Source organism: Antrostomus carolinensis, unplaced genomic scaffold (assembly GCF_000700745.2).
Source record: "Antrostomus carolinensis isolate BGI_N321 unplaced genomic scaffold, ASM70074v2 scaffold2862, whole genome shotgun sequence".
In the NCBI taxonomy this organism is placed as follows: domain Eukaryota; kingdom Metazoa; phylum Chordata; class Aves; order Caprimulgiformes; family Caprimulgidae; genus Antrostomus; species Antrostomus carolinensis.
This window is the reverse complement of record NW_010300009.1, coordinates 41,306-58,371: the sequence shown is the minus strand read 5'-3', so window position 1 is coordinate 58,371 and position 17,066 is coordinate 41,306. Positions and strand designations below refer to the sequence as shown.

At 49.4% G+C, this 17,066-nt stretch overlaps 1 protein-coding gene across 1 annotated transcript in view; it reads left to right on the top strand.

Moving 5' to 3' along the window:
* The window catches only part of MYO15B (myosin XVB), a gene marked incomplete at its 5' end in the record, with an annotated part of 31,400 nt that extends 14,732 nt beyond the window's left edge, over positions 1 to 16,668 (top strand). Inside the window, 30 exons of the mRNA XM_029083746.1 lie at positions 44 to 138; positions 734 to 979; positions 1,458 to 1,554; positions 1,880 to 2,019; positions 2,337 to 2,542; positions 2,669 to 2,756; positions 3,336 to 3,564; positions 5,387 to 5,499; positions 6,061 to 6,120; positions 6,365 to 6,440; positions 6,961 to 7,079; positions 7,525 to 7,643; positions 8,089 to 8,230; positions 8,367 to 8,478; positions 8,811 to 8,954; positions 9,202 to 9,340; positions 9,457 to 9,520; positions 9,752 to 9,824; positions 10,198 to 10,274; positions 10,661 to 10,737; positions 11,321 to 11,451; positions 12,088 to 12,182; positions 12,468 to 12,545; positions 12,842 to 12,950; positions 13,303 to 13,451; positions 13,831 to 13,958; positions 14,928 to 15,061; positions 15,617 to 15,750; positions 16,200 to 16,340; positions 16,609 to 16,668. Coding sequence (XP_028939579.1) covers positions 44 to 138; positions 734 to 979; positions 1,458 to 1,554; positions 1,880 to 2,019; positions 2,337 to 2,542; positions 2,669 to 2,756; positions 3,336 to 3,564; positions 5,387 to 5,499; positions 6,061 to 6,120; positions 6,365 to 6,440; positions 6,961 to 7,079; positions 7,525 to 7,643; positions 8,089 to 8,230; positions 8,367 to 8,478; positions 8,811 to 8,954; positions 9,202 to 9,340; positions 9,457 to 9,520; positions 9,752 to 9,824; positions 10,198 to 10,274; positions 10,661 to 10,737; positions 11,321 to 11,451; positions 12,088 to 12,182; positions 12,468 to 12,545; positions 12,842 to 12,950; positions 13,303 to 13,451; positions 13,831 to 13,958; positions 14,928 to 15,061; positions 15,617 to 15,750; positions 16,200 to 16,340; positions 16,609 to 16,668 — 3,575 coding nt within the window. The remainder of the gene's footprint in view (positions 1 to 43; positions 139 to 733; positions 980 to 1,457; positions 1,555 to 1,879; positions 2,020 to 2,336; positions 2,543 to 2,668; positions 2,757 to 3,335; positions 3,565 to 5,386; positions 5,500 to 6,060; positions 6,121 to 6,364; positions 6,441 to 6,960; positions 7,080 to 7,524; positions 7,644 to 8,088; positions 8,231 to 8,366; positions 8,479 to 8,810; positions 8,955 to 9,201; positions 9,341 to 9,456; positions 9,521 to 9,751; positions 9,825 to 10,197; positions 10,275 to 10,660; positions 10,738 to 11,320; positions 11,452 to 12,087; positions 12,183 to 12,467; positions 12,546 to 12,841; positions 12,951 to 13,302; positions 13,452 to 13,830; positions 13,959 to 14,927; positions 15,062 to 15,616; positions 15,751 to 16,199; positions 16,341 to 16,608) is intronic.
* Between the last annotated feature and the right edge of the window lie 398 nt (positions 16,669 to 17,066).

Here is a 17,066-nt window from a genome sequence, read left to right as displayed (position 1 = left end):
ACCATTGTGTGTGGGTGTTTACAGACCTGTTTGTCTCCTGCAGGCATGGTTATGCCCCAGGCTGTGGTTCCAGCTGTAGACCCCAATCAGTTAGCAGCACAACAGCAAGCTTTTATCAACCAGCAAGCCATGCTGATGGTGAGTGGAAAGGACTGGCTGGGAGGGACCCAGGAAATGGGGAAGAGGAATGCACTGGTGTATGTGCTGTGAAGATGTTAGCCATGCTCCCCTCCTGCCTTAGGCCTGCTCTGTAACACTCTGTGCTTATGTGCTGGGGGTTAGCTATATAAAGTTGGGATTATTGAAGACTGCAAAACTGGGAACCCCCTTTTTGCCCAGTTTGTGTACATGGGGACACTGAGACACCATAGGTGAGTAGCAGGGACAAGAGCAGCCCAAGAAGCCTCAGCTGCGATTCCCTTGTGTTTTTAAGCTGGGATTTGCTACAGAGGCAGATCTGCAGTATTCTGCTTTCTGTACAAAGCCTTGTGAGTGCATGGAGGTCCTAGGCTATCTCACTGGTAGCTGAGTCTTTGGGGTGTTGTTAGGAGCTCTGCATACTTGGCCAGGTGGGAGCAGACTCCCTGGGCATGCCTTGTCCATAACACCTGGAAATTTGCAGTGAATTATGTAGAAGTTCTGTGATTACCAGTGAAAGAATGGGACAGCCTGCCTGATGGCTGGTGGGTTTGTGTAACCTAGAGCTCGTGGATATTGCAATTCCTTCCTCCAGGCCCAGCAGATGACCCTTCAAGCCATGACCATTTCCCAGCAACAGCAGCAGCAGCAACAGCAGCGGTGGCAACAGTCTCTTCAGAACTCAAAGCCAAGAGTCTCAAGTCCACCCCAGGCCCGAGACCCAGCTCCAGCCCCTGTCCCAGTCCCAGCCATTTCCCCAAAACCCAAGAAGCCTCCCAGCAGACCGAATGCTGCACCACCAGTAAAGGCTCCAGAACCACCAGCTAAGGCAGAAGAACCGGTATGAGAAACAAACAGTGGTGGTGAATTTGGTTTGAATTTCATGATTTGTGTCCTTTCCAATGTGGCAGTGGTTTGGCAGAGAGAAGACCAGAGAGCTATGCTTACCTATGACACTGAGGTCTTTCAAACTCTGCTTGCTGAGTCTCTAAGACACAGGATCAAACCTTGGTGGCATTAGCTCTGTGGAGGTTTGGCTGCAGTGTTGGCCAATTAATTCTTAGCTGATCTGAACTTAGGAAAATTAAGCACTCTGAATTCTTTATCTTCTATCAAGCTGTCTTGGACCTTTAACATATTCTCCTCCTTCTCTAGAATTGCTTCATGATTCCTTGGGTCAGAGACTGATCTCTTGGGATGCTCCCAGATGGGGACAAGCTCTAGATCAAAACTTCACAAGGGAAGATCACCTCTGAGCTTAAGGGCACTATGGTATCTGCTAGCTAGTGCCAACTAACCATGTTGTGAACTGCTTGCAGGTTTATGACTACAGGGAAGACCAGTTCTCCAACAGTGACAATGATGACTATCCTCGGGAAACTTTCCAGCAGAAGAGAGAATATTTTCAGAAGATGGGTAAGCATCTACCACTTTGGGAATTTCACTAATTGTAACAACTGTTTCTGCAGCCTCCCTGTCTGGAACGCAGCTAATCCCTGCAGGAGCTGCTGGTGCTGTGTGTAGCAGGAGTTTTGGGTGCCTGCTCAGCTGGCTACAATTCAGATTGTGAGCTGCTGTGTTGCCATTTTTCTAGAAATCTTTGGATTTGTGACTGCCACACTCTCCTTTACTTCTTAGAAAGCACAGGCTTCTGCTGACTGATGCAAGGGTGGGAACCATGCCATTAGTGCTAGGTTGTGGCTGTGAGTTTAACTAGCTCAGGTCCCTCATTTCTATGTAGGAGAGCAACACATCCGAGTGAAGAAAGTCAGGCCTCCTTCCAAAACCTGGACCCCTCCAGCAAATCCCCAGCCAAAGAAGGAGGAGGAGAAAGAAGAAGAGAGGGAGAAGAGGAAAGAGGAGAGGGAGAAGAGGAAAGAAGAGGAGAGGGAGAAGAGGAAAGAAGAGAAGCCCAGCCCTAAAACAGAGGCAGGTAAGATGACGTGCAGTGGAGACCCAGGCAGGCTGATGAGCAGGAACTTTCCAGGAGCATTGGGACAGAGGAGGAAAGGATCTGGCTCTTCTGGGAGTTTGCAACTTGACAGCAGAGGGGAGAGAGAAAGGCCTGAGCTTTGGGAAGTGAGATCCCAAAGCAAGGCAGTGGATGGCCATGGCCAGTCAGTCTAGTGATGAAAAAGGGAGCTTTCAAATGAGATAAAGGGATTTCTCCTGTGTCTTTGCTGGTCTGTTGGTTAAAGCTGTCATCCCCAATAGCTCCTGCTTCCCCTTTGCCACCTCCTGAGACAAAGCCAAAGAAGCAGACACCAAAAGCGAAGAAGGAGCCACCTGTAGTGAAGCCTTTGGGCCCTGAGTCGCGGCCTGAGCCCAGCCGGGAGATCCGCAACATCATCAAAATGTACCAGAGCAGGCCAGCCCCCGAGCCCCAGCCTATTGAGCCTGTCAGGTGAGAGAGTGGGATCCACCCAGGTGGGCAGGAAGGAGAGGAGTGGGACTATATCCCAGTACTGCCACATGGCTCCATTGTGGCCACAACCCCTCTGTAACTGTGTTCTCCATTTCCTTGCAGGAGAGTGTCCAAGCCATTTATAAAGAGGAATGACCCTAAAAATGAAGCTCTGGCCAAGCTGGGAATGATGAACCTCCCATCTCCCAAAGCAGTGAGTTCTTTGCTCTCTGGTCACTTAACAGCTCAGCAGAGAGGGCCTGTATATCCAGCCTCCAACAGGCTGGAAGCTACTTGGTAGTGCAGTAGCCACCAGATGATTTCTTGTTGGGTTACTAGATAGCTGTGAGCTCATACCATGATGCTGCCCATCTTAGACTGGGTTCCAGTCTGTAAAGTCACCAGTGGTCCTGGAGAAGAGCCTCTGGAGCAGCAAGTCCTATTGTAGTATGTTTAAGCCTGATCTGGAGGCAAGCAAGTTATGCTCCCCACATTTGGCATCAAAGTCTCATTGGGGGCATCAAAGCCTTCATCAAAGGCCCGTTAATGTCTTATTTTCCCTTTCCCAACTGCAGGCTTCAATCTCAAATACTTGGTTCTCTGCATCTGGGTTTGCTTGATCTTCATCTGTTTGTAGAGCATGTGCTGATTTAAAGGTCCTGGTGTCCCTGTTGACACAGATCTTGCTTCTAGGGCTGGAATGCTGCCCTAGGAATCACTGATAACAGCAGTGTCAGGACAGAGCACAATAATGCAGAGAATGGCTGGGTCAAATTGTTTTGCTGTCTTGCAGCCATCCTCCCTGTCATCCTCCCAAGAGAAGAGAACACCTCCACCTCCCAAGCCCAAGCCAGGCTCCGCTTCTAGCTCTATCAAGGAGAAGCAGTTGCCTCTCCTGTCCATCTTCAGACGGGAGAGTACCCCACCAGGTTCCCAGGCCCCTACTGCTCCCCCTTCTCCCCCACCATTGCCTTCACCTCTCCTGCCTGGGAAGGAAGACTGGCAGGAATACACAAGGAAGGGTAAGTATTGACCTCACCCAAGTGGGATTTGGTAGGAGAGGGCAGGGAGGGGATGGGGTCAGAATCAGCCCAGCAGCCTGGGAGAGTCACAGCACGTGTTCTGTCTTCAGCCAGCTGGCCAAAGACTGCGTGGGCTGTGTGAAATCAGAGACTGTTACCATAGTTCTAATCTGGCCCAGCACTCAGCATAGCACTTCCCAGCTCTAACTCTTCCCTTTCTTCCCAGTGTGGTGCAGATGTCAGGCACAAATGCTGAACCAGGGGCTGGGTTTCTCTGAAAAATGCAGCTAAAACCAGAAAGGACCTTTGGGCTACAGCTTTATCAAGGTCCAGTCCACAATATGTTTTATTACCTACCTGAAGCATAATTACTTTATCAAAGCTGCAATTTAACGGATGGACTTTAGACCAAGGAGGAATGGGAAGCCAAGTTTTACCTTCTAGAGTCTTTGGAGGGTCCTTAGAGACAGGCTGAGGAATGAGGGAATGTTCCTCAGAGGGAGAATGAGAGCCTGGGAGACCTTGGACATTGGCCACATAAGGAGTGTCTGGTCACTTTTCAGCATGCCCACCTGAAAAATAGCATCATTAATGCTTCTCAGCAGGAGTTTGGGAATGTTACTCAGTCCTAGGTTTTGTCTCTGAATTGCAGTGGGAGGCTGGAGCCATAATTCATGTTATACTTTGCTGCTATTTTGGATACATGTACCAATGTATTTCAAGCTGTTTAAAACTCTCATCAGCATCACGTTTCATAACACACAAGGAACAGTCAGTCAAGCACATTACAGCAGGACTCCATCCTGCATCAGCTTCCCTGGTATAAAAGAATGTCCCTGTTCCACTCTCCTTCTCTTTTTAAAAATGGATCTTCAGGAAGTCCTGTGAAAGTAAATCCAAATAGCTGGATTAGCCTGAAAAAGCCCTATGTGCTTTTTAATAGGAATATAGAAACAGCTGAACTGTGGGCTCTACTACATTTCTTGCATGTCTAGGAACTCTGAAGTCTGGAAAGTTGAGAGTGCTTAAATTAAGATATTCCTACCTTGTAAACCAATGCCTTTGAATGGTAGTCTTCAGACTGAGCCTGTCTTTAACAGATCTTCTGCAGAGAGAAAATCCAGTGCAAGTGCTGGGTGCCTTGTACGAGAACCTCGCCATTTGCAAGCTAAGGGCAGAACTTTTATGTCCTTTAGAAACCTTTAGCCGACTTTTTATAAAGACATAAAGTTAAACTGTGTCTTCAAGCTTAAGCACAGGGTTAGTATTTTGCCTGGGACACTGTGTGCTCTCTATTATGAGCACTGAATTTTGTGGCTAATACAGCAAGTAGAAATGCTATCAGAATTGCTGGTGCTCACATAGAATCATAGAATGGTTTGGATTGGAAGGGACCTTAAAGATCATTCAGTCTCACCCCCCCTGCCAGCAGCAGGGACACCTTCCACTAGACCAGGTTGCTCAAAGCCTCATCCAACCTGGCCTTGAACACTTCCAGGGAGGGGGCATCTACAACTTCCTTGGGCAACCTGTTCCAGTGTGTGACCACCCTCACAGTGAAGAACTTCTTCCTAATATCTCATCTAAACCTTCCCTCTTTCAGTTTAAGCCCATTTCCCCTTGTTTTGTCATTAACTGCCCTTGATGACTGTTTTGTGCACGTGTTCACATTAGCTGATCACTGACCTTCAAGGGGGTTCCTAACAGAATCTTCAGTCAGGTACATGGCACTGTCCCCTTTCTCTTGGTAGCTCTTTGGCAGGTGGGAAGGTGACCCTGTAGTCAGCAAAGCCCACCTTCACTGCTTTTTATCCTCATACAGACTCTGCTGTAACAGTAGAAGATGATGGTATCAAGACCCAGCTGTATAAGCTCACTGCCAGCGTCAGCTTTTCCTATGTCAGCCCTGCCTGGAAAATCTTTTTGCGCAAAGAGGTACAGTTCATCACCTGAGGGCTGCCTGTGGGAGAGGAAACTGGTCCCATATTTGGTTAAAATAACTTTTTTGTCATATGCCCCCAGTGCTATATAAGAGCACAAAGACAGTTCTGGGAGAAGGTCACACGAGACAGGAGTTGGAGGCAGTGGATTATCTCATAGGGGATCTGGGTCCTACTCTGCCTTACTGACTCTGGTGTCTCAGAGTCCTTTCCTTCCTCTGTAAAGCACTGAGAAATCTACAAATAAATCTACAGTAAATTTGTTGTTATCTGGTGCTTCCCTGTTAAAATAGTACAAGTGTGTTTAAAAACAAGTATGTGTGAGTGCACTGAACAGACCAGGGTTCATCCCGTGGTCTCATTGCTTTACTTTTGGTCTTTTGCTCCTGGTCCTTCTGTTTACACTCACAGTGTGTCTTCCCTGCCTGTCCTTGGAGATGGACTCGTTCATCTCTGGCAGTAGGGCATGTGGATTACAAAACATCCCTGGGAAGCTATTTCTGTGACATCTGTAAACTTCTGTAACATTACTATTGTTTTTATCCTCCTCTTGCAGGTGTTCTACCCCAAAGAAAATTTCAGTCACCCTTATTGTCTGAACTTGCTGTGTGAACAGGTATGTGCTGGTGTATGACTCAAGGCCTGTTGTGTCTGTCTGGTGACAAAACACTCCATAATTACACTGCATAAATTGCCTTCACTTCTGCATCCCTAGTGGTGTTAGTCTCTTCTCCAGGTCCATCCAGTCAAGCTCCTGCTCACCCCTCTCTGAAACTCAGTCTGTTTAACAGCCTCAGATGCTCCAACACACTCAGATGTGGCCTCTTCAATGGAAACCTCTCTGTTTCCTTCCTCTGCAGATCATGCGTGACACCTTCTCTGATTCCTGCCTTCGGATCTCCAGGGAGGAGAGGCGCAAGATGAAAGACTTGCTGAGTAATTAACAGCCCCATCATCCCTTCCTCCCTGTGCCCATCCCAGCTTTTGGTTTGAAATGAGAAACTGGCCTCTAAGCCCTTTCAGGAAGGACTGAGGGCAGAAGAGAAATGTTTGTAATTGCAGGAAGAAAGCACATTTGTGTGTGCTGTGCAGTGCACTGTAGGAATGCTTGTTTATTCCAAATGGACAGAAAATGGCCCTGAAATTTCTCTGAGCCAGAAAATCTTAGTTCTGACATGTTTATTGTGAGGAGAGGAAAGTGATGCCCATGGATGGCATCAAACTGATGGAGACAACTCAAAATCCAACTGTCTTCTTTGACAGGAGCTTCATGGTGAGGGGGAGAGAAACTAGCAGTAGACTGGTGTGTGCAAGTAATGTGTTATCCTTTCACCTCTGCTTGTCATCTGTTGTGTTATAATCACTGAGGGGGTTTGGTGGGAATGAGTCCCTGAGCAGAGGGAAACTTGGCCATCTTTGTCTTACTGATAAAGTACCTGGTTTGTATCCCTGCTAGTGGAGTTCCAAGTTGGCAATGATGTCCAGTCCATTCAGGAGGATGGGATAAAGAAGAGGATTGTACTGGCTGCTCGGGATAACTGGGCTAACTATTTCTCCCGCCTTTTCCCAGTTCATGTGAGTCTTAATCTTCTCACCTGACCCTGGGTTCGCTTTAGCTGTGCAGCTCTATTTCACCTGGGATCTCTTTCTCTTCTGTCCATTTCTCCCTGACTGGCCACATGTCACTCATTCTCCTGTGCCTTCTGTACCTTTCTCTTTACTTGCACATTTGCACCTCTCTGATGCCCTAATAATTTCCCTGTTTGCGCAGGCTGCCTGCTTGAGTCCTTGTATCCATAGTTCTCCCATTTGCCTCTCTGCACCCTCACAGTCCTGCTTCTCTGTCTTCCTTTACTTTCTCTCTCCATTTTCTAAGCTTCTGTGAAAATGTTGCTGGGTTTGACACCTCTGTCAGCTCAGGCCCTCCTTCGTGGCACATGTGGTAGCATCTTCTTCCCCTGCTGCATTCTGTCCAGGTGGGATGGAGCCTTTGATGCTCTCTGCTGCACTTCCCTTACAGGGTGAAAATGGAAGTGATGTCCAGATCCTGGGTGTTTCTCACCGGGGCATGCGGCTGCTGAAGGTGGTGAAAGCAGCAGGATATAATCCTGAGCACCTGAAGATTCTTCGCAGCTACAGGTGAGTGCAAAGGCACTGGGTGCTGCAGGATGAGAATTTGTCACTCTCAGGATGCCTTCAGAGTGTAGGAGGCAGACTGAACAGGTGAGCTGAAAATTGTCTGGCTGTGCTGTGCTCTCTAGGATTGTCCTAGGCCAGTTGTGACTCACTGACCCTCCTTCTAATGAGTTTGGCCTTTCCCTTTCCTTCCTACCTTGTGCTTTGCTCACAATAAGTGAGTGCTAGGTGGGAGTCAGCTCCATGCATGGCTGGGAGGTCCTCAGAGTGGTATGGTGAAAGCCATGAGCAGCCTGTGGTGCTATGACTATTGTCATACAGTGCTGGTGAAAGACCACCCTCTGGAGTGTGCTGAGACTTGTCCTTGGAAAGAGCTCCCATCCCCACGATCTGCATCCCTAGCTCTGGCAGAAGGAGCCTGATCATGCTATGCTGGCTGTGTTCTCAGCTTTGCAGATGTGCTGTCAGTGGAACTGAAGGGCAGCAATGCCCTGGAGTTCTCTCTGAAGACAGAGCAGCTCTTCCTGCACTCCCCAAAGGCTCCGTGGATCAAGGCCATGGTGGAACTCTTCATCCAGGAGCTGAGGCAGGTGAGGGAGTGGCTGTAGTGCAGTAGGGAATTAAGGTAGTTTCCCACATGGACCTGAGAGGGTCCATGGGATGACACGGCCTGAATCCCTCACATCCTGGGGACGAGATCTGACCTTCCCATTGCTTTTTCCCCAGGATACCAACTACGTTGTTGCTCTGCGCAGCTACATCACAGATGACAAGAGTCTTCTTAGCTTCAAGAAGGGTGACCTCATCGAGTTACTGCCCATGCAAGGCGTGGAGCCAGGTGAGGGAGTTTATTGAGACTGGGAGGAAAGGTGGAGACTGGGTTCAAGGGCCTGCTGGACCCATGGTGCCCAGAAGCTCTACATGCTGCTGTAGAGTAAACCAGAGGAAAGCAGACTGCTAAGGGCTGGCATAGTCAACCTTCAGCTCTGCCATTCTCTGACTGCAACCCACCTTGTTTCAGCTGCTATATTTATAGGGGATATTATTTTAGGATGCAGGAAAGCCTGCTCAGTCTCAGTCTAATGCCCTCCTGTGCCAGTAGGATGCCTCACTGCTCATTTCTCTTGGTAGCTGCCATGGCTCCTAACTCTTTCTCCCCTGTTTCTGCAGGTTGGCAGTTTGGTTCCACTGGTGGCCGCTGTGGTATTTTCCCCACCAACCTGGTGCAATTGGCTGCAGCCCCTGATTACCTCAGCACCAGCATGGACAGACGTGGAGATTTTTTCCCCAGAGAGCAGGAACACCAGCAGGGAGGTGAGTTGTCCTCGGGGAACTGCTAGGGGACATGGCCAGGTTCTGTGGGAGCTGACAGGGTGCGTCTCTTGACCTGGTAGTGTCTAATCTCCCAGGCTAGAGGGAGGAAGATGACTGCTTAATCCTTGCAGGCAGAAACACTCAAAAACTATCATAGTGGGAGGGGGAGGCACCATACACAGGTGAGGCCTTCCTGGGTCTGGCAGGTGAGGTGAATACACACTGCAGTCCTCAGCTGACTTTTCAGGGTGGGTTTGGTGCCTGTCCCTGCAGAGTTCTGTTCCCAGCCTGACATCAGAACCCAACAGCACCATGTTAGTACCTGCTGGTGATCGTTATACCATGATGGACTTTGCCACAGCCTACTTCCGAGACGCTCAGTCCATGTGAGTAGGTTGTGGTCCTTCCTAAACAGGCATACGCAGGACCTGTGTAGCCTGACCCACACCAAGCCATTTCTGGGGATGTTTCTTAGATTGCACGTTCTCTCCCCTCTGTCTAGGCAGGGACTGAAGGGGATGTCTGCTGAAAAGAAGAGTATAGCTGACCTGGTCCAGCACACCAAGGTGAGCCCAGTCTCTCCCATGGCTACAGCTCTAGCATTGCCTCTGGCTTTGTCCCTACATGGCAAAAGCGCAGAGGGCAGATCCTTGGCTGCAGCCTCTGGAGAAGTCCAGGTACCCCCTGCTCTTCAGTGCTGCCTGCAAGATACTGGGAGCTTCTGTCTTTCTTGAAGCCTGCAGCACAACTCTGTGTGATCTGCCTCCCCAGCTTACCCCTGTGTTCTGGTCCTGCAGGTCCCAATCCAGGAGTCTTTGCTCCGGTACTCTGACAGTGAGCTGAATGAGCTTGCTACAAAGAACTTCAAGAGTAAGTACCTCCCTAGGACACAACACTGCAGAGGCTGGATGGAACAGGGGTGAGTGGGATGGACTTGGTGGCCACACATAGGCATCGTGGTCCCCAGAGTGGGGAATGAGAACTGTGAGAGGAGGGTATTTCTGTAGTTATTAACCATCTGTGTCCATGCTGAAAGCATCCAGCAAAATGCACTTTGCCTCGAGTGCAAGGAGTCCAAGAACACACACTTCCTGGGCTGATGACCCACCAACCACACATGTCCAATGCAAGCCTCGTAATAGTCTGTGGAGCAGAAAAGCTTTCAGGACATTTTGCAGTCTACTGCCTTCCCCACGGCAGGATCACCTCTGCTTAGACATGAATGCTTGCCTTTGCTTTGCAGCTCTGATGCGGTTCATGGGAGATCAGTCAAAACTCAAGAACCAGAATCAGGTTGAATGCATCTATGAAATCCTTCAGGTATGTGACCTTCCCCTGGGCCAGGTGCTGAAGCACCAATGGGAATGAAGGACCAAGACTTTGGTGGGAAGGGAGGGAGCAGGGAGAGGCATAACACAACCTCCTACTCGAGAAAGGGAGATGAAAGAGAGAGGCTGGTTAAAAAACATGGAGGGGAGGGGTTGCAAATAAATGGTTTCTCTGGACATCACTGGATGAGAGCAGAACCTGCCTCTCCTTCTTTGGGCCTAGATGGCACTAGAGACCAGAGGCTGCAAAGCCTAAACTTAATTTAAGACAAATTGGCAGAACTCCAGAGCTGGCACAGGAAGGGCACAGAGACAACCTGGGGCCTCTCTGATGCTCTCATCCCCTCTCTGATACCGTCTTCTCCTCTTTGAATGCAGCTCTGCAAGGAAAAGGAGAGTTTGCATGATGAGATCTACTGCCAGGTCATCAAACAGGTCACCCACAACCCTAACCAGTAAGTACCAGCTCTGTCAGCTCCTGTGCATGAAGAACTGGAGGGGAACTATCTGCCTTGCTGCACAGACAGCAGGAGAGAGGCTGCCCCGCTAACGATGTACTGTCCCCAGCTGCTCAGATGCTGGGGCTTTTGCTGATCTCTCAGGAAATTTAGCCAGTCCCTGAGTTTGGCTTTTTTCACTTCAGTGTATGTTTTTGTCCTTGTATCTCTGGCTGCTGATATATCTGGGCAGTGGTAAACATTCCTGGTAGCTCCTGGTAGCAGTGGTGCTGCTCAGAGCCCTGATTTCCTCATCACAGCCCTGGGGAATTGATGCAACATTTAGGGACTGGTTTGACCCCACATTGTCCTGTGGTATGGCAGCAGTGGCATCAGAGGGGCCTTAACTGTTCCCTTTCTTTGTTTACTGGTAGAATAACTGAATCAATCCCTTCCTCAGCATAAGAAACCTCTGACTAAGGGCTGCCACCTCATTTTCTGCCACCTGCCATAGGTGTTCAGAAGGGCAGAGGCTCACTTTGAATGCTTGGAGCAGAAAGTGTCTAGTTCCAAGGTGCTCACACTTCTTTCTGCTCCACAGGGAAAGCGTGCTGCATGGTTGGTTACTCCTAAACCTGCTAACTGGGTACTTCCTCCCTTCTAACATCCTGATGCCCTATGCCACCAAGTTTCTGCAGCTAGCCAGCAGTGATACATCTAGCACCCACCATGGTATGACTGTTTCTGTGTCCTGTAAAATAAATGTCTGCCCCCTTGTTACTAAAGCCCAGTGGTCAAGGAAAGAAGACAGGATCCAGGCAGGGACATGGTCCAATGGGAAAATCTCCCTTATCCTCTTAGGCAGAAGAAATGAGTGGAGCACTGAGGGAGCTGAGCCTGCAGGCCAGAGTCTGCTTTGGATCTCTGATCTTTCTGTTTGCAGAGGTTATTTCCCATTGCACCTTCACTCAGGCAAGGTGGAATTGTGTCTCTGAGGCTTTGCTTAGCCCTGTGGCTTAGGCTCAGTTTGACAGCTAGACCCTGGGGGAAAGGCAGGCTGTGGTCTTCCAAAGTCATCAGTTGTGAGGTATTTTGGTTGGAATCCTGCCAGAGAAAAGGGTTCTAGTTCTCCCATCTTGTCATTCCTCTGTACTTTTACTACCCTGGATGCTGTCTGAGGCTGGACCCTCATGATTTGAATGTGTCCTGGTAGAGTGGGAGATGAGGTCAAGTCTCATTGCTCTCCTAGCAGTGGCCTTGGGTTAAATTCAACACAGCCAGGAGACATCCACACCACCCAGCACCACAGGAGACAATGCTTTGTCCTCTCTTTGGCTCAGCACATGAAGCTTTTTCCTTCTCCTGCAGATATAGCCAAGACCTGCCAGAGCAACCTGCGGAAAAATTTCATGTACGGGGGCCGTCGCCACCTTCCATTCCCTGTGGAGTTAGAGGCACTGCTGGTATTGAGGGGCAAAGAAGTGGGGCTGCTGAGAAGAGAGGGAGGGCAGAGGTGTGCCAGGATGTGCCACAGGGCAATTAGTGTTCCAGGAGAGGAAATGAAGCGTGTGTGTGTGTGTAAGGGCATTGGGAAGTGCAATGCCAAAGAGTAGGGAGGGATATAGGCAGGGAAGAGGCAGGTACTATGGACAAGCAGTGGAAGGCAGAGATGAGGAGGAAGAGGGAGAAACAATTGTGGGGTTGATGGGATCCTGCACATCTTGCTGCCTAAAGACTGTCCTTTGCAGAAGGGGCGTGGTGCCCGCCGGCTAGTGGTGCTGATGCCTGGGGGTGTGGAATACCTCACCAGAATCAAGACATTCACAGTGAGTTTTCTGCTTTGAATTTCTTCACTGATCTGGACTCTGAGTCCCACCAGGGAACTCCCTTATCTGTCAAAACCTCAGGCTTGGCCTGGACTTCCCCTCGTGCTGTGACAGTTTCCCCGCTCACTTCCTAGGAATCCCTGTAGCAGCGCTGTCTCTGCAGGGTCTGCACCACGCTGGGATACCTCACCCAGCAATGGTCAGAGCCACGCTGCTGCCCTCCAACAGACCCAGGATGTCTAACTGCTCTGGGGCTGCCTGGCCATGGTATTTATTTACTTCTTTCCTTGCTTCAGGTGGCCAAGGAGCTCTTGCAGGAGATCTGTGAGCAGATGGGGGCAGGCGATCAGGAAGAGATACAGGAATTTGTTCTTTTTGCCATCAGGAGTGACAGCGATAATCTTGGCAAGTAGAGACAAGAACCTAACTTCTTAAAGCAGTTTGTCCAACAGGGAGTAACATGGTCACTGTTTTGAATAGTTCCCCCACCCTTCCTGTCTCTGGGGAGGTTCCTCTTCAGCAGTTTCCCTCTGTACTGGGGTTAAGGATTGTGCCTTCTTAGGGGCTGTGTTGCTTGTTCCTGAAAGAGATGTGTGTGTCTGTGTTGGGTCCATGGCCCTCTGGAATGGCTGATGCTTGGAGTTGTAAGGGCAGGGTGGAACAGAGGTGTGCAGGAAGGCTCCTGTCCCAGGCCATGGAGCTCAGCCCACTGTCTTAGCACCAAGAGTCATGACCCTTTCTCTGCATAAACATGTAGATAAAACGGTGAGGCCGATAAGATCAGAGGAGTATCTTCATGATTATCTGCTGGAAGACAAGCTGGTCACTGTGACGTTACGCAGGCTCATCTGGAGGACACCTCTGCACTTTGAGAACAAAATTTATACTGATGTCCATTATGGACAGGTAAGCAACAAGGGCAGCACCAGGAACCTCCCTAGCAGGGGCAGAGTTAGTGTACAGGCCAGTGGGAAGGTCCCAAGGGGGCTGGAGAAGCAGGAGGGCTTTGGCTGATCAGCTTTGTATGCTGTTTCTGGGAATAACTGAAGCCATGGCTGTGAGGAAGGCAGTGTGCCTGCAGCCCCAGCCTATGAGCTGTGCTGTTCCAGACATGGTTTGTGCACGTTCCTCCTGAGCCCAGAAAGCCTTTGCTTTCAGGTTATCAGCCTGAGCTGGGTGTGTTATCAGCAAGGCAGGCTATGGATCTCTGCAGCTTGGCACTGCCCAGACCTACCTGTACCTTCTAGCAGGTTTAACAAAGACCTCTTTGCTGTGCTGTCCTCAGGTGCTGTGGGATTACCTGAATGGGAGGATCCTGTTAAACCGGAGTAAAGAAATGGAGATGCAGGTCGGTGTTTTGGCAATGCTCCAGCACTGGGCGAAATCAGAGCAGCAGGACTCTGCTCCCTCCGGGTAGGTTTGTCTCAAAGTGGGTTTCTATCTCTAATGGCTGTTGGCACCACAGGGGTCAGGGGTAGGTGCCTTGGAAGTATTCTCTGGATAATTAAGGAATGGACAGTTTTGGAGAACATAAGCTACTAATTACTGTCACTCAGTGACTGATTCCTGCCCGTAATCCAGAAAGTTTAACCTCCTGTTCACACCCTTAATGCTGACTGTCTCTGATCTCCATTTGCTTTTGTGGCTCCTTCTGAGCTGAGGGTCATGAGGGTGCCATGGGCATTTTTTTTGACTGCTACGTGTTTGTAATACCAAGAAGGAAGTGCATGAGCTTATAGTTGGGATGAATGTTCCTTTGTTCTTTCTCACAAGTGCCAGAGTTTTCAACACTGGGCACCTGAAATCTGTAGTGAGATGCTCAATGGGAATGAAAATGTCCCTGGGTACTAGAAACCTTCTCTCCTGCAGCCCTGCGCTGTATTTTCACACTCCCTTCTCATATCCTTATGCATTTTGACTCAGAGTCAAGGTAACATCTCCACCAGATCCCCTCAGAGCACCAGCAGCATAACCCTGCTGGGCATGGGGAACTCTGCTCTGTGTAGTGCTTGGGACGCACAGGAGCAAGACAGGGTGAGAGTAAGGTGGTGTTCACCTGGGAAAGAAACACCTTGTGGCTTTACTTCCGTGCTATAGTCCTTGCTTGAAGAGCTCCTGTCATCTCCAGAAAGGAGGGATTTCTCTCAGTAGTGCTCAGCTGCCTTCTATGTGGAAAATGCTGGTCCTGCTCAATCTGATTTTTCCTTCCATGTCATCCAATTCAGATAGGACCTGTTGTGCTCTTCACTTCTCCCTCCACCCTTGCCCCCAGCCACTTAATTGAAAATTGTTGCCACATCCCCTCCTTCCTCTTAACCCCCCTGGTTGATCTTTCCATTTTAGCTAGGCAGGGAGTGAATTAGCATCTGCTTGTTGCCACAGGGAAGAGCTGAAGGAGTACACACCAAAGACCCTGCAGTCCTCCATCAGTCCCCAGGCTCTGCAGAACCAGGTTGGCATGCTGCTGAGAACCAGGCAGCCCCTCCAGCCAGTGGATGCAAAAATCCAGTTCATAGGTGAGGAAACATCCAGATCTGCTTCTCTATCCTGAGCATGATGGAAACTACTCCAAATGTACTTCTGGGACAGTTCATAGGTTGGCGAGAATCCTTGGAGCCTGCAATGGGCCGTGACATAGAACTCCCTGACAGCCTCCCCCTGCACTTGTTCCCAAGCGTGAGGAAACATCCAGATCTGCTTCTCTATCCTAAGCATGATGGAAACTACTCCAAATGTACTTCCCCCTGCCCTTGTTCCCAAGCATGGTGATCATGGTAGAAGTTCCACTTCTTTAGTAGAAATCTGCAGTAGATTTTCAGTGTGCTGCACAAGTTGTGTTTTAATTGATATTCTGGCTGCACATCTCTTTTCTGGTCAGAAAAGAACGGGACATCCATTCAGGCTGCTGAGAATTGAGTACCAGCAGCCTAAGGAGGAGGGAGAAGTTATCAATCTTACCTTTTAATGGAGAAAACCTTGGGAACACCTGCAGCTTTTGACCACCTTAGGTTGGTACAACAGATTGCTGCCTGGAAGCTACTGCCTGGAACCCACCTTTTGCTTTCTTACAGAGCATGTGTTGAAACTGCCTTTCTTTGGCTACAACACCTACTTTGTGGAGAGAGTCAGTGATGACACAATTCCTGTGCCCTGTTTCTTTGGTGTGAATAAAGAAGAGATCATTGTGGTGGATGGCACCACCCAGGTATGCCAGGCAATTCCTCCCTGGGGTCCAGAGCCCTGATGTCTGTCAGATAGTAACTTTGGCTTTTAGAAACATTTGTGTAGGAAGAGACTGTATTTACCTGCATCACAGCCACTCTAACAACAACCCTAGCCCAAAGCAAGTGATGAGAGTGGTAGAACAGTTAGTACTGCCATGGGCTTTTTGTAAGGAAGTCCAGTGATCATGCTAACAAGTCCACAGTAAAACTGAGTGTAGGTCACGTTCCTGTTTGTCCCCACCTTGCAGGAGTTCTAGGCTCACGCTGTCAGCAGGAGCCTGCCCTGTATTCTGCACACACTGCCCTGTGCCCCAGTCCTTCTCTCAGCTTTCCATAGGCTCTTGAGGTGAATCCTCCTTGGTGAGAATCAGATGGTTTTATTTGTTAGGACTCCACCAGAGAGTGTTTTGTGGCTTTTCTCCTCACCCAGGTGGTCTCCTGCGTCATTCCATTGAAGGAGCTGCAGAAGATGCGAACGCTGCGGCCTGTCTCTGAGGGTGGGCTTCCTGGCATAGAACTGAACTATGGCTCTGCTGACAGCCCCAAGACTATGTGGCTTGAACTGTCACAGGTGAGATCAGCCTGGCCCTACACCTTCCCCCTGGTAGTTCAGAAACTGCCCTCCAGTGCCCAGCTGCCCCTCTGCTAAGAGACAGTACTGCTGCTCTCTCTGTGCCAGAGGGGGATGGAGGCACTTCATTTCCCAGCCACAAAGTGCAGCTTTGTCCCAGCACATACCTGATATTTAATTATGGAAAGTGATCTATGGGAATATTTAATTATGAGAAGCAGCCACGTCTGGAGCAGAGAATAACTGATGCCAATTTGTATTTTGACAGGCAAAAGAAATGTATCACACGATTGTTGTCATCCTGGATAAAACAGAGTTACACCACTAGAGCCCAAGGGGAGGAGATTGACCAAGCAGAACAGCACTGTTTTCCTTTCTTTGAGCTTGTTCAGTGCTCCCTGCCCTGTCTTCTGGAGAGGACTCTTCCAAAAGACCTCCATGACCTCAGACAGCTGCTTTCCACGACTGCCACCACAGTGTTTGTTGATGGACTGGCCCATCATCTCACCCCGGTGACCTGCCATTCAGTTCCCAAGTACTCTTCCTTGAAGTGATGCATGCAGTGGCTAAACAAACCACAAGATGCCCTCTCCACACCATTGCTTTTTCATAGCCTGTTCCAACACAGAGCAACTGAACAGCTGTGAGCAATTGCCTTCAAGCTATGCAGTGTGGGACTGTCCTTTTCTTTTCAAAATTAATTAACATGAGCAAAGACTGCTGCTT